The sequence below is a fragment of the Ictalurus furcatus genome, chromosome 3 (assembly GCF_023375685.1).
Source record: "Ictalurus furcatus strain D&B chromosome 3, Billie_1.0, whole genome shotgun sequence".
Lineage (NCBI taxonomy): Eukaryota > Metazoa > Chordata > Actinopteri > Siluriformes > Ictaluridae > Ictalurus > Ictalurus furcatus.
Genome location: NC_071257.1, coordinates 23,027,337 through 23,043,143, shown reverse-complemented (window position 1 = coordinate 23,043,143; position 15,807 = coordinate 23,027,337). Strand labels below are relative to the sequence as shown.

Sequence of the window (15,807 nt, the reverse complement as noted above, 5' to 3'; positions counted from 1 at the left end):
TCTAAAGACAATCTTAAAAAACAAACAAAAATAATAAATAAAATACCCCATGCTCTCCTGCACTACTCACTGTGTTCATAAAGCAGCAACAACTTACATTTTAATGAACTACCCAGAGATTTGGACTGGAAATATCCAGTAGGGCAACCCTTAAAAAGTTCTTTAACCTGCATCTTTCACTAGATTTGGACTACACATTTAACGCACACAATCTGTGTGTAAAAGCAGCCTTCTTAGCATGCAAAAAGCATTTGTGAAATATAAATGTTTCCCTAGACAAAGCCCAGTAAGAGCCATCGACACGAGGGGGCCAAAATAAGATCGTTATTCTTGGCCTAAAATGATAAACAAGTAGGATCGGATGGGGATAAAAGGAAGGGAAAATAAACTATACCAAAGAATATGTACAAAAAGTCTCACAAGAGCGGTCACAATCAATATGAATGAAGACAAACTATTTTAAAAAATTACAAAACATTACAGTGGTTAGGTTGAAGGATGTGCATAAATACCATTTTATACTAGAACATGTGTCAAATACGGATGGAGTGGAGCGTTCGTTTGTGTGAAATCTCGCACTCGTTTAAGAAATTATAACATGTCAATACCGGTAGTGGTATGTGAAATTAAACACCACGAAGTTGGGTAGTCCAATAAGACTTCTGACGTATCGATCCTTCATGAATGCATTTTAAACACATGAGCGCACGCTGCTAGTCGCTGAACTAGGGATGTCCCGAGAACCGATACTACGGTACCAAGTTGGTACCAACATTCTAAAAATGTGATGGTACTTGTTTTTCTGCAGTAGCGTAGGTATCATTGGTACCATAAACTACCTCCTACTGGGCCACCATGCATCGCCATTCAGCCCGTATCCTGTCAGCAAAATGTAGCCTAACGTCACTTAACATTTGAATAATTATGGTGTTAATGAATCTTTTTGACCTCCCACCATATCATTGAATTTAAAGTAATGCTTGCATTAAGAGTATAAGGGGTGTGTGTTTAGGAGTGCAGCTTAGCACTTGTAGCCTCCACTATTTTATTAGTCATTGTCAGACAGTGTTTGATAACTACAGTCTCTCTCTCCCTCTCTCTCTCTCTCTCTGAGGAGGAGGAGGAGGAGTTGGAGGATGTCCTCCAGGAGAGTTGTTGGTTTTATACCACACCATGGTATCGAGTATCATGTACTTTTGGTGGTATCGGTACCGACTATTAGATTTTTGGTATCGTGACATCCCTACGCTGAACTATATCTCGCGCCGTTTAGACTATTGACAAACTGCTGAATACAGCATGAACACAGTATTTCATAGCGTTTCCAAGTAGAAACCATGTCAACCATGCTACCTCAAAAACGCGACACTGATTAAGATGAGCTTTACTTCATACAAATGCCCAAGACACAGTCTTCCTAGCAGAAATGACTTCAGCACTAAGTAATAAACGCTCTCTATTGCAAATAAAAAGGTAGATGCTGTGAGGAGCCATCTGAACAAGGCTGACTACCTTTCCTTTAATTCATCTTCTTCCCGGGTGTCTGAGAGCGACAAGATTGAGAGATTATTACTTTAGATTTCTACATTTTAGAGAGTGACTATACAGGAAAGAACAACTCTCAACGAAGTGGTGCCAGTATACCAGTAGAAATGAGACATCTGAAAATGGGAAATATTCTTAGATAGAACAATAAATAAACAAATAAATACTATTTCTAACTAGGGCTGAAACAAGGGATTATTATTATTATTTTTTTTTTTTAGAACTGATTAAACATTTTTGTTAATCAAATAATCTAATAATTATTTCCTGCTGCAATAACAAAAAAAAAGACCAAATTAAAATACAAATGAGCTATTGGTAATTTTACATAATGGCCACATGTCTTTGCCAGTACTGTACTAAATCCATAGCCTACACAGAGACATGCTAATCAATCAACAATGTGAACAAAATTAAACACATTTAAGTGAAACAGTGGCATAGAAAAGTCATAGTTTAAATAACGTCATTTTAATCATGGTATGGTCAAAGTCATAAAAACATCAAGCTCTTCACCATGAAATATTTATGCAAGATGGCACAAGCAACACTGTAACTTTCTAATATCTAGTCTAGCAACTATGGTTTACTATTAAATCACTAAGTAAGAGCGTTGGTTTTAAACGTCCGTGCATCACTGAGGCCACGGCACGGCATTCTACTTGTACTGAGAGTAGAAAAACTCCTTACGCTTTAACGTTTTAGGCCTTGCCTTCAATGACTACCCCTCACTCACATCACTCAAGTTGTGTCTGTGTGACATGTGATTGCTTCATCAGGCATTGTGGTGTTTTACTCTTACACGGACCGTAAATGAAGACTGCAGAGCAAAGAGACAGAACACGGCTGACTATTTAATAACATTCCCTCATTTTCCCTGAAAGAAGGAAGCACGGCTCAATCATTTTTATTGGTCACACTGTGTGTGTATGTTCACCTTGATTAACCTTTTTGCCCGTGTTTGATCTGGTCGCCTCTGGCTAGTTATAATGTGAGAAACCGATGCGATGCAAGTTAAATTGTTAGTCTGTTTCTTGAGTCTATTCAAAAGGAAAATGTGTCTTAACAGTGTTTAAAGTCATAGTGTTTAATTTGCATATGGTGCAAATAAACAACAGAAAACCTGTAGGAACTTTGCCAGTAATAGAACACCTAAAAGTATGACATTTCCTATGGAACACAAACTATACCAGGACATCAAATGGGAAAACTGTAAGACCTTCATACCCATCTTTTTCATATACTGTGTCATTTGGGTGACAATTACATGCTCTGTGAATATGTAATCCAACAGTCTTTTCTCAAAGGCACAGGGAACTCAACAACTAGGTCATGTTTGGTGTCACACACATTGTAAAATCAATACTGCTTCCACCACCCCAGGTTTCCAACACCACTTAATGTGCCCATGAACACATGAAATTAAAATGGAAGATTTATGGATTTTAGTACAACTTTGTTAACCTTAGGTTATCTAGAGGCTAGTGTGCTCAAACAATGACATTCGCATGTAGAAGACCCGTGCAAGCAAAATCTACAGTCACTCTCTTCCACTGATACGGATCAACAATTTTGATGACATCACTCTGCACTTCAGATTCTCTGTCTCGTCAGATTTTCTGTCCAATCAAAAGCTCTCTAGAAGTGTATCACCCCCAAAAATGATCAAAATCGCCTTGCCGACGTGGCAGTTACTGAGTGAGAGAAATCATATCAGTAAGCATAGGTCAAAAATGTGTCTTTGGCTGTTCAAACGTAAATGTTTTATTCAGTTTTCCAACTGCAAATTGGTTAAGAAGGAAATGGCTTGAATTCATTCACGTTGAAGAAGTAGGTATTTGTGACAGGCAGGCTCGAATCCATGGTACTAACCATCAAGCATGGCTTAGCCCGAGCTGTGAGGTAAGCTAAATGCTATTGACTATTTAAACAACAACCAATCAGCAGCACTGGATGAGGAGGGACAGGAACACCGACCTGCCGCAGCACACGTTACAAAGTCCATAAACTCACAAACATCAGCAAGATGGACATTTTTTCATCCACCTAGATATCTGATCATAGGAGTCGGTGTTTTCAACTCTTAATTCTGTCCGATTTCGCCTGGATCTCAGCCACGTCTCTACTGCTGCAAGACAGACGCAGAAAAACTTTGGCCCTCTGTGAAGCACTGTTCTTACAAAGTCACAAAGGACTTGTCCATGATCCCAGGAAAAAGCTAGCTAAACTATGGTTATGGTTGGACCATCTGCGTGATTTGCGCTGAAAGCTGCCGTAGACAGAATCACAAGCCTTCCTCCACGATCCCTGGAGAAACAGATGCATCGCTACGCCTAGAAGTTCAGCAGGATCTCTGCTGCGTTGTGCCTCACTGAGGACGCTTTCTCTGCAATCCTCCACTGATGCAACAGCTGACTAGACTGAAATGCCTTCACAGATCAGAACCACCATTGAGACATCATCAGAGTCTAATGATAAAGCTTCCCGACGTACCTTCTTAAACTACTAGCAGGGACATTTAGCCGGAATATTACTACAGTAAGTAGATCCACTCTTTTGCCCATTTCACATAAGATCTTAACAGTGTATCTGCCTTTAAGCTTCATTCCACTCACTATGCAACCGTCCATCAATTACTTCCACTGCATTTATACACATTTTACATTACCATATATTTTGCATAATATTAATCCACACCTTTCTTATTACTAACTATGTTTTACATCTGCTTGATTTTCACTCGTCGTAACAAATTATTACCATTTCTAATCTAGGTGATACAACCACCATTAAGTCGTTTCTCATACGAAAGATTATTTTGTCCATTGGACTGGTGCCACATTTGATAGATTTATTATAATTAAACTTTATAATAATTTCGAATTGAATAGTAATAATTTACACACATTATATACCCTATAGCACACAACCCACAACAGTTTCAGCAAAACGTTACACTCGACATATAAATAAAGGCCTGTGAACGTTCCCCTTACGTTTTTGTTGTTAGTTAAGTAAATGACACAGGGACAATAGAAAGCCACGCAGATATATTTTCATAAAATCAACATGGTCAGTTTTTTTCAACTAAATCAGCTCAGCCCTAGTTCCTATTCATGGTTTAGCAACACTACAAAAGCAACTTTAGCATTTCAGTGAGCGGGCTATTCCGTTTCAGGCATCACATCAAACCAGCGATCTCAGATCCACGCGGCAATCACAAACTGAAGAGCTGTTTAGGGGGAAAATGGTGCATCATTGGTTTTTACATTGGTCTATTATTAAACCCAAGCTTTTATAAAAAGACACTACAAAAGAGGAGGAAGATTTCACAGCTGCTGCACTGAAGAGGGAATTAAAGCAGAGCTCTGAACACTATGAATACAGAAGTCTGATAACTAATGATGGAGACAAACATGCAGCCCTTGGTGCTAACAACCGCTGGACGTTCATACACAGTGCAAACTTCACAAAAAGACCAAAAAGAGGAAAGCGGTGATGGGGCATACTGAATGAATAGTAGCGCTACATACTGTAGCTTTATTAGACACTGATGCGAGAAACTGATCTGGTGGGAAACAAATGTGAGACATGATCCATGTGTTTATTGTTTGAGATGTACATAAAAGTCTTCATGGAAACTTCTTTCAAACCAACACAGGAAAACTTAAGTGACCGCAGGCTGCGTCAGGAAGTGACATCATTACATAAAGAATTTAACAGAAATGGAAACGATCTGCAGGCAGAAAAGTGCACAAATATTTAACCTATTGTTGTCATGTTGTCTAGTTAAGCCGGTTTTTTTTCCTCCCAGCCACCTCAGACTGCTTCTAACTGACCTGTGCTCAATTAGTAAGGAGCTGCGGAGCTCATGCTGCTCTTCATCAGGAGCCGAAATAGTTCCTCTGCCGTGAGAGCCATGATTTTGTCTTGGTATACGTGTTGCTTTAGATTTTTCTCAGGGCCTCCCTCACATTAGTTTGTGCCTGTACGCTAGTAATGTGGCTTTGCCTCCACTCTGTGGAGCAATCGGAGAGAATGGCAGTTTATTTTACACAGATCTTTGACAGAAATATTCTTCGTTAGTCGTACGTCCAGGAACGGCATGAAACCCCACAGACATAATGAACTCTTACGCTATACGTGCAAAAATACATCCTGCACACTCAGACCTCTGGGTTGGGGCCGATTCCCAGTCCTGTGCCTTCACGGACTTCCTCTTTGTAACCATGACGATTCTCTGCACACGTCTGTTGTTAAGTTATGTGAGACCTCAAAGCAGGCTGCCATCTTGCTTTTAAGACAAGTCGTGTCCTGTCGTACTGAGGTATCGTCTGTATTGTCTCAGCAAACACTGAAGGCTTTCACAGCACGGCGTACGTCCGTGGATCCATCTCTACATATCTTTAAAATCTCTAGAGAGCAAAACTTTTGTGACAGGAATACGGATAAGGAGCTTCCTGAGCATGAGTGAAGAACAAAAACAGACCTGTTTAAAGATTTTAATGCCATTTTAACAGTTCAGTCCATTTCAATAGCAGGATGTTATGCCTTGTTGGTTAAATGTCTTAAAAGTAAACATTCGCAAGCTCGATCATGTCGAGAAACACTTTAAGGCAGAGGTAGAGACAACTTTCTATGCTGGCCATCAAGAACAATCAAAAGGTATGATAGGTGGGGGAATGAATGCATTTGGGCAAGCTCTTAGACAGGTTTTATTTACGTTTTGAATGGGGCTATACATCATGAATGATCTGCTTACGTTTGCTCTTGATTTCTTTTTAAAAAATATGAGTAAAATTTGGATTTAGGAGTACAAGTACAAAGTCCAAAATTTGACCCGTGTAGTATACCACTGACATTTACTTGAGAAACACATTTCAGGTCGATTAAAAAGCTTTTCACACAGCAGATGGCTCTGCGCTCTGCCCGTCTCTCCACGCTCAGTGAATGAAAAGTCAGCGGATATGTTGGCTACGATACATTTGTAATGGTGGCTTAATCAACGTCTGAGAAAGGTTACTCCTCATATGAGTATTTTTTGCTTCTGCAGCAGCCAAATATGTCCACAAAGTTAGCAGAGGTTAGAAACGTTGGGCAATGCCGAGGCCATGTCGCAACTTCAAAAAGATCTTTTGTGGGGGGTTTGGAGACTTGCTGCCATTAAGTTTTGTTGTGGGTGCAAACATCTCAGGCTTTATAACAGTTGTTGCGAGATTCTGGTGGAACATGCGATTTTGCATTATTCAGTAAACTGATTGAATCAGGTCTCTTTGCCACGTTAAATAGCTACTGAGTGGCGAGAGAAAAAAAAGGTAAATAAATAAATAAATAAATAAATAAATAAATAAAGCTCACAGCTGCCAAAACAAAGAATCTATAAGCTACTACTACTAATGCAACATTGTAGACAATGAAAATAAGACAGTAAAAATCATTTATTAAACATTTTAAACAAAATATCAGCTAGCTGATCCAGGTGCAAGTATTTTAGGGCACTTATTCAAAAACAAGTTAAAAAGTGAAAGTTTCATGGGAATGCATTCACTGATTTTTCTGTGTGCTCCATGGCAAAAAAACAAAAACAAACCAAAACCCTTACCATACAACTCTAAACTCAGGAACACACACACATTCTTCAGAGAGTAATTTTTAAATACCTACACACTCATATGAAAGTTCTCTACAGAATGTGTAATATGTATTGACTCCCTCATCAGCTGCTCTAAACAGCCATTATGAGCAGGTTTAGAGTGAACTGGTTTTCATACCTTGCTCAGTTCAGTGTAATGTGTCCCAAAGTGTGTACAACCCCAAATCTGAAAAAGTTGGGACAGTATGGAAAATGCAAAAAGTCATTTGAAAATTCAATTCACCCTGTACTGTACTGAAAACACATTATTTAATGTTTTAATTTGTGAATTTAATTTATTTTTGTAAATATACACTCATTTCAAATCTGAAGAATGCAACACACTTGATACAAAAAAGTTGGGACAGTTGACTGTTTACGACTGTGTAACATCATCTTTTCTTTTAATAACACTTAAGTGTTTGGGAATGAATACACCAGTTGGTTAAGTTTAGCAAGCGGAATTTTCCCCCATTTATCCTTTATGCATTTCTTCAGCTGCACAACTGTACAAGGCAACAAAGGCCCTGTTTTGCGCTTCATAATGCGTCACACATTCTCAATCGGAGACAGGTCAGGACTGCAGGCAGGCCATGTTCGCACCCGAACTCTCTGCTTACACAACCATGCGCTTGTAATCCGGGCAGAATGTGGTTTGTCGTTGTCCTGCTCTGGTTGGCAGCATTTGTACTCCAAAATGTGTACCTATCTTTCTGCATGAATGTTGCCCTCACAGATGTGCAAGTTACAAATGCCATGGGCACTGACACACCTCCATACCATGACAGACACTGGCTTTTGGACCTGATGCTGATAACAGCTGGGATGGTCCTTTTCCTGGTTGGCCCGGAGAACATGACAGCTGTTTTGTCCAAAAACTATTTGAAAGGGAAAGTGGTAGCTCAGTGGTTAAGATGTTGGACTACTGATTGGCAGGTTGCAAGTTCAAATCCCAGCACTGCCAAGCTGCCACTGTTGGGCCCTTGAGCTAGGGCCTTAACCCTCAACAGCTCAGTTGTATAAATGAGATAATCGTAAGTCGCTCTGGATAAGGGCGTCTGCCAAATGTTGTAATTTAAAATGTTGGCTCATCGGACCACAAAACACAATTCCACTGTGCTACTGTCCATCTCAGATGAGGCCGAGCCCAGAGAAGCTGGTGGCGCTTCTGGACAGTGTTGATGTATGGCTTCTGCTTTGCATAGTCAAGCCTCAACTTGCATCTGTGGATACAGCGGTGAAAGGTGTTGACTGACAAAGATTTACCACAGTATTCCCGAGTCCACATCAGGATATCCCTTATAGACTCATGACGGTTTTTAGACAGTGACGGCTGAGGGATCGGAGATCATGTGCATTCAGAAGTGGTTTCGGCCTTACCCCTTACGCACAGAGATTTGACCGGATTCCTTGAATCTTTTAATTATATTGTGCACTGTAGAAGGTGAAATTGTGTCTTTGGGGAATGTTGTTCTCAAAGTGTTGGATTATTCGCTGATGCATCTGTTGGCAGATTGGCAAGCCTCGTCCCATCTTTGCTCTTGAAGGACTAGGTCTTTTTTGAAGGCTTCTTATATACTATGATTAGACCATTGCTTCACCTGTTTCACATCACCTTCTTATTTCAACCTGTCACATCGATATTAGTCCTAAATTGTCCTGTCCCAACTTTTTTGGAACGTATTGCATACTTCAATTTCAAAATATACGTTTATCATTTGGGGGGAAAAAAATATGCAGTTGATTAGGTAAAACATCAAATACCTTGTCTTTGTACATTTTTTCGTTTAAATACAAGTCAAAGTACATTTAGAAATCAATTCTCTTGTTTTTATTAGCATTTTCAATACTGTCCCAACATTTTTCAGAATTGGGGTTGTACTTTGTTCGTCAGCGATGATTTCCGATGGTGCTATACTTTATCTTTTCCCTGTGATGATGAGTGACTGAACAAATTACTTAGTGTGCAAAGCCTGTTCAAGGCAGAACTGCTTTCTTCTCATCAGGCTTGTTGAGTGGAAGGAGCATCATAAGGATGGCACTCCTTTTAGTATTAATTAAGAAAAACGTCTGTGTAAATGAAGCCGTTTTATTTCCTGCATCAGCACTGTTCTATAATCGCATTTATTTTTACCATTCTGATGTAAACATTCTGTAATGTGTTGAAGAGAAAGGCAGCCCCAGTTACAGATTGTGAAATCAGTGTTAATGTCACTAAACTGGCTCGAGCATCTAATACAATAGTGTGCTTTATCCTCAGCCAGAGTAACCTGGATCAAGTAATGGTAATGTAATAGGCCTCCAGACCTTGTTAATTCTTGTGCTGTTGAGGCTTGGATGAGCTAATGGAGCTGTTGGAAAATGTAATGGGACGAGACCCGGGTCAGGAAGAGAGCGTATCTGCTCTACATTCCTCTCTCACAGTCAGCCATGAGACATTCCCATGCTTCATACGGTCGATACCATTTATTGCTGGGACTATAGCTGCGATGGAGCCAGAACATCATCTGGGCACAGTCCCAGTCTTCTATCTGCTCTAGAATCTTGGAATTTCTATTAAGATGAGAAAAACAACGCAGAGTTTTATGTGGGACGCAAAGTAAGTTTACTTTGGCCCTGTTTACCCTCACTAACTGATGCCTGAGATTTGTCAGTACAAGTAACCATCAAATCCTTCTCTGTTAACGAACCATTCATCAGCAAAGATCTCTTTCTCTGCCTTTTTATCAGTGGGAACAAGTGACAAACTTTTGTGGACAACTTTTTTGTTTTATACTTGTATTGTGGTTATAGCTTCCATATAGATCAGAGTGGTTGATGTGTATGTTTTTGCTGTTTGAAATATATGTGAAACAGGTTTTATTAACAAGGCTCAATAATAACTTGGAGATCGGCCTAATTTGTGGTTGTGCGTAATCATGAAGTAAGCAATGAAGTTCCCAAGTTTCCACCTGATGGACTGCACAAAAATTGTAAGAAACAGGAATTGTTTAACTATCACGCTTTAGTGTTAAATAATTTATTTATTTATAACAAAACTACATAAGAACAGCTTAGGATATTTACTGTTAGACCTTTACTGTTAGAGTTTAAGGCTTTAGAGTTTAATTCTGTAAAACTGTTTATATTAAATGATTTACACAACACCTGCTGCTAGGCTTCCATTAGAAATGAGTTTAAGGTTTTCTGTTCTAGTCTAAGTAAAGGGAAATGTCACACTTACTGTCTGAAAGCTAATACATAGGTCACACATACACACTATTAATGTGATTGAGTTTAGGAGCGCATATGAAAAAGGGGGAAGAGAAAAAACAACAAACTAAAAAAAATAAAAGCCAACCTCTTGCTCAGGATTCAATAGTGATGGATAGTTTATTCCACCAAACTTAATTCCATGAACAACAAGGACAAAATACAAACGTTTACAAAAAATAAATAAAAATCCAGCTGCCTCCATCAGTAATCCAAGAGGTAAATGTACAAGTGTAAGTTAAACCTTACAAACTGAAACAAAGTGAAAATGGCAGTCAATGTGTGAAACCCAAAAGATGTCAAAAGTCTCCGAGCCAGAGAATGCAAATGTGGGGTTTAAACACAGAATCATTACCTTTAGAGCTGCGCAATAATGATTTTAAATGACAAAGCCATACCTACACTGGTTTATCTACTAATTAAGTCCACGTTTAGGCTTTATTAGCAGGAAGAACTCTTAACGTTCGTCCATTAATCCTACTCGGGGTGCTTACAAAACTTTCTACCGCATCCCACATGTACTAATATTTATGAGCATTCTGTAGAATATCTTCAGTATCTCAAGTGCACACTACAAGCCGGACATGCCGATCTTTAGCCACACGACACGTTTTAAGATCATAGCAATGTGTTTAATCATATGGTTTAAGCAGTCTTTGTGGTTTATGTTCCTGAAGAAAACAATTTAAAACTTTAATGGAATGTGTGGAGATCAAACGTTACAGAAATAACAGTCTTAAAATAAAAACATGACACTGCTTTCAACAACTGTGCGTTAAAGCCACATACAATCCAAAACAATTCAACAGCCATTAAAAGACCGGAACCGAGAAGTGGACGTCCACGAACATCCACTGATGAAGGAACAACCAACGGGCTACACTGTAGCAGGTTTCTATTAGATAGTGATCCTCAGTATGGGAAGTTATCCATAATCTTCAATATGGTCGTTACATAAACCACTACGCAAACCACACCAAATTTGATTGGCAAAATTACATACGGTTTCGTTTCCATATGAAATTTGAGTAGTATTTGCAGCTTATCAAGCCACTATCCGATAACCTCCAGAGAAACACCTCCTACTTTCATGGGTAGAGTTACACACACACAGGAAACAAATAGTCCTGGGGTTCATGTTCGTAGTAAAAAAAAAAAAAGGCAACTGACTGATCACCAACTCGGTCATAGCTCATTACTAAAGAAGGTGCTGATCAGCTATTACTAATTGACTCCACTTCTTTTGCTATTAGAAGCAGTCATTTAACAGCACCAAGAGCAAATCCACTCTCAAATCTGCACCCCCTCAGATAAAACAGAAATCTGACATTTCTGTTCTATCGTATGCACGCTCTGTGTACAACGTGCGATTGTGTAAAAAGAAATTTTTTTTCTTAAGTTACTTCCATCCGATTAAAATAAATCTGGTGACTAACTATCTGAAATGATTTCCACTCTCCATACTGTTTAATTGGATGGATAGCACAATGATGTAGTGCTGGCAGCGCGTGAAACAAACCCGTCTTCACGTGTTGCTGTTTTGCATACTTGTGAAAGAGATATATGCTTTTGAGAGTGTAAATAATTATGTAAGGACATGATATTTTAACAGACTAGATACAAAACTGAGAGCGATAGTACATAAAGAAAATAAACAGCTGATGTAATAAGCTGTATTGGGAATTCAGAACTCTCTTTTGTCAACATGATTCAGGTCTAGACCTCCAGTCTGCTCATGCTTGCCAGAAATCTGATTACTTGATGCCTAAGCTTCAATAATGCATTGTGTAACAAGTAGAGCTATTATGGTAGCCACAGCTGTAAATCAGTGGCCCAGCACTCTCAACAAAAAAAATAAATAAATAACACTCCCCCCCCCAAAACTGATATAATCAGCTTTACTTTAACAGACCTTCATTCAATTACTGCGTTTCATGCAAGGAGTTTTAAGAATGTCTAAAAGGAAGCCAACCAAGAGATCTAATATACCTTCATCACTACAAAATCTGATCCTGCCAGCAAATGGCACAAAAGAGGCCAGGTTTAGCCTCTCTCCTTTCTCAAATTTTAACCCCTAGCAGCATATGATAAAGAGACTTGGAGCAGCTGCACACTGACCAGTCCCCAAGCACACAATTAACAACAAAAGAGCCCTTTTAACGCATTGAGCTAATCAGTGGCCGGCCCACCAGTGCTGGCTCCCTAAACCATCTGCGAGATGGCAGACCTTCTCCCTGATTGTGGGGGGAGAGAGAGAGAGAGAGAGAGAGAGAGAGAGAGAGAGAGAGAGAGAGAGAGAGGAAAGAAGAAAAAAAAAAAAAGAAGACTGGCACTATGCTATCATGTCCTAGTGTCAATGAAAAACACATCGCTTAGCAACAGTCAAGCCCCCGTGCCTGGAAACCAAAAGCTTTTGCTTTCAATGAACAACTCAACAAGGAGCAGACGAGGGAATGTGCTTCAAGATTTGATTACCAAATGGCCTCCCATTGTTAGTAACCCATGGCAAAAAAATGAGCACTAAGAGCCAGGGCCAGGCTAAACACGACTTAAATGACCAGCAAGATCAGAACAGCTTTAAATAACAATCCCCTGACGTTCTGAGCAGTTTAATGTAGAAGAAAACGACTACACCTTTAACCACAGTTCGACAAATCCATTCTGCATATTTAAGCAATATTAGACTAGTCAAACTTTTCCTTACTGAACTTGAGACCCGTCTAAATTAAGCTCAAAAAAAAAAAAAAAAAAAAAACTGAAATGATTACCTTGGCAATATTAAATGAAGGAAAATTATAAGCCTAATAATTATAGCCTAATGAATAATGAATTACTACAACTTTTAATTTCTCAATAAAGCAGCAGGTAGATGAGACACACACTGCTTTTCACTTGCTAGGATTTCCAAAAGCTTACTTTCCATAGATCAAAACCTCTGAGCATCATACAAACTGAATACAAACCCCCATACTTAGATCCTCATAGCAATCAAACCAAATTCCCTACATCGCTCTGGATTAACGTCATGCGTTTCACATTAGAAAACACAGATTGGATCAGAATACGTCTAATCTGAGCGTTTCCAGATGCATATCAGATCAATGCATCCTTACTTTCGTACACCATCTTATGAATTAAAAAGATTTACATACTGGTCGACTAAACCAGGCCAAAAACCAGACCATGAACATGAAATAAAACCCAACCAAACCATTAGGCTACACTTTTTTGTCATAACGCTTGCTAGTCGTCTCCAAAAGCACAAACTTGGCCAGAGACATGTAACTGCGCCCGTTAGGGTTCCACAATTAGTGCCTCTGTTCAAATACAACAACTTGTGTTACATTTACAGTTAGTGTTCCGCTGAGGCACCAACAACTTCATGGATTTGAAGGTCAACAAATATAACCATCACTTAGCACAGTGGTGCTCAATTCCAGACCAGGTGCTCAATTCCAGACCACGTGCTCTGCACATTTCAAACTCGATACACAAATCTTCAGCTAATTATAAAATTCACTGATTTAGGTGTGTTAAAGAAAGAAAAACAGTACAATTTGCAGACAAACACTGGAACCAAGACCCTCGGGTACATGCATTACCCAATACTCATCACCTAATTTCCTGAAGCTTGATGGACTACTACATCCACCACTACAATATACTTCTATGGAGGCAAAAATGTTTTTGCACAAAAATGTCTCTTGCAACAGCCAGCATCATATGCAATATCCATACCTGCTCTCTCTCATGTGGTAGAAGCGTTACAGGTGGGAGGTCCAGTGCCTGTCCAGTGCTGCTCCTGAAGCCGGTCTTTCCGCCTGCACTGCCGTTTCTCAGCCTGTAAAGCGGCCCATCCTTCAGCAGCCTCCCATTATTCACGGCACGCTTAGCAGCCAGCCTCAGCCTCTGCTGGAACCTGGGGTTAGCCACCACGTTCTCCAGGTCATCCTGGCTCCTTAAGAAGCGCTCTATGTTCCTCAGAGATGAGCCAGCAGAGGCACCCAGGCCCTCAATAGCCCTCCTGAGGACCTTATTCCAATCCAGATGTCGCAGATCTCCTGCAGGTACCACAGATCCTGCCGATGAGGGAACCGGGCCTAAAGGCCTGATCGCCGCAATCCTCCCTGGGTTATCCGGATCTTTGTATGAAGCGCAACCTTTGCTAGTGACCTTAAGGATGGATCCATCCTTTACAGCTAGCTCCAACTGCTGCAGTACGGTACTCTTGTCTAGTCCGTGCAAAGTCGATACAGCATGGCAAATTCGCTCCTCCGAAGGCCGCTGCTTCTGCCTTTTGATCTTCTGAATAGCCTCAAGAATCCACTCTGTGTACAGGGGATTGGCCAGTTTCACCATGGTGAAATTATTTGGTGCATTAAGGCATAATCCATGAATACATTCCTTATTTTTATGAGCAAACAATATGCATCCAGAAGCAAAAGTCAGCCATCAGTACACCATGGTGTGCAAGATTACTGACAACTCCTTATGCCAGGTTGTCTCTACATTTCCTCAAAATTTCCTCAAGAGACAGTCAAAAATATAACTCGGTAAATCCAGGCAAAGTTTTCCCTTGCAAAATCCTTGCAAACTTCACGATTCGAACCTGAAAAACAGGGAAAGAAAAAAAAAAACAGATTTACAAACAAACGAAAACAAACAAACAAACAAACAAACAAACAAACAAACATGTATGCATACATTAGGCTCCATTCAGACCTGGTATGAACAACTGTCTTAGGTAGACAGTGCTAAATACAAGTCTGAACAGGGTTAAAGGCATCTGGTGACTTGATCACTCAGACCACTTGCACAGATTACCAGATTACAACTGAACCATCAACAGCAATGCATCAAGGCCAAAGACAAAGTCACTAGGGTTCGGCAATGATTTAGACTGAGAAGCAAAAGTGAATTCAAACTCATGAGTTTGGATGAGTTCAGGTCACACGTCAAAACACTAGCGGCTGAACTGGACACCCGATCTGTACTACTACAGTGAAGGAAATTGTGCTTTGGAATTTTGATTTGACTAATAAGTATATATACCCCTTACTAATTTAATGTGTTACTGGTCTCCAACCACGTTGAGCACTACCTGTACTAGTATCTCATTCAGCTCCTGTCTCAAAATGAGTCCCAACATGCCCTGGGCCTTCACCAACAGTTGGACAAAAATCAAACGGTCTAGTCTCCAAAAATCTGTGGGATACACTGGAGTAGATAAAAATCAGTAGCCCAGGCACCTGAGACAAGCAGATTTTGTGTCCAGGCTATTTATTTTTCATTTGCAGTTGCCTGGAGGACAAGTTAGATCAGTAACAACAGAAAGAATAAACCCTACTCCCTAGTGACTTTTTGCAAACCTCAAGTTT

The 15,807-nt window shown here is 39.8% G+C and overlaps 1 protein-coding gene across 1 annotated transcript in view; it reads right to left on the bottom strand.

Annotated features, from left to right (window-relative positions):
* Positions 1-15,807, bottom strand: part of kat6b (K(lysine) acetyltransferase 6B) — a 40,207-nt gene that overhangs the window by 17,502 nt on the left and 6,898 nt on the right. Inside the window, 1 exon segment of the mRNA XM_053621557.1 lies at positions 14,168-15,038. Coding sequence (XP_053477532.1) covers positions 14,168-14,788 — 621 coding nt within the window. The 5' untranslated portion in view covers positions 14,789-15,038.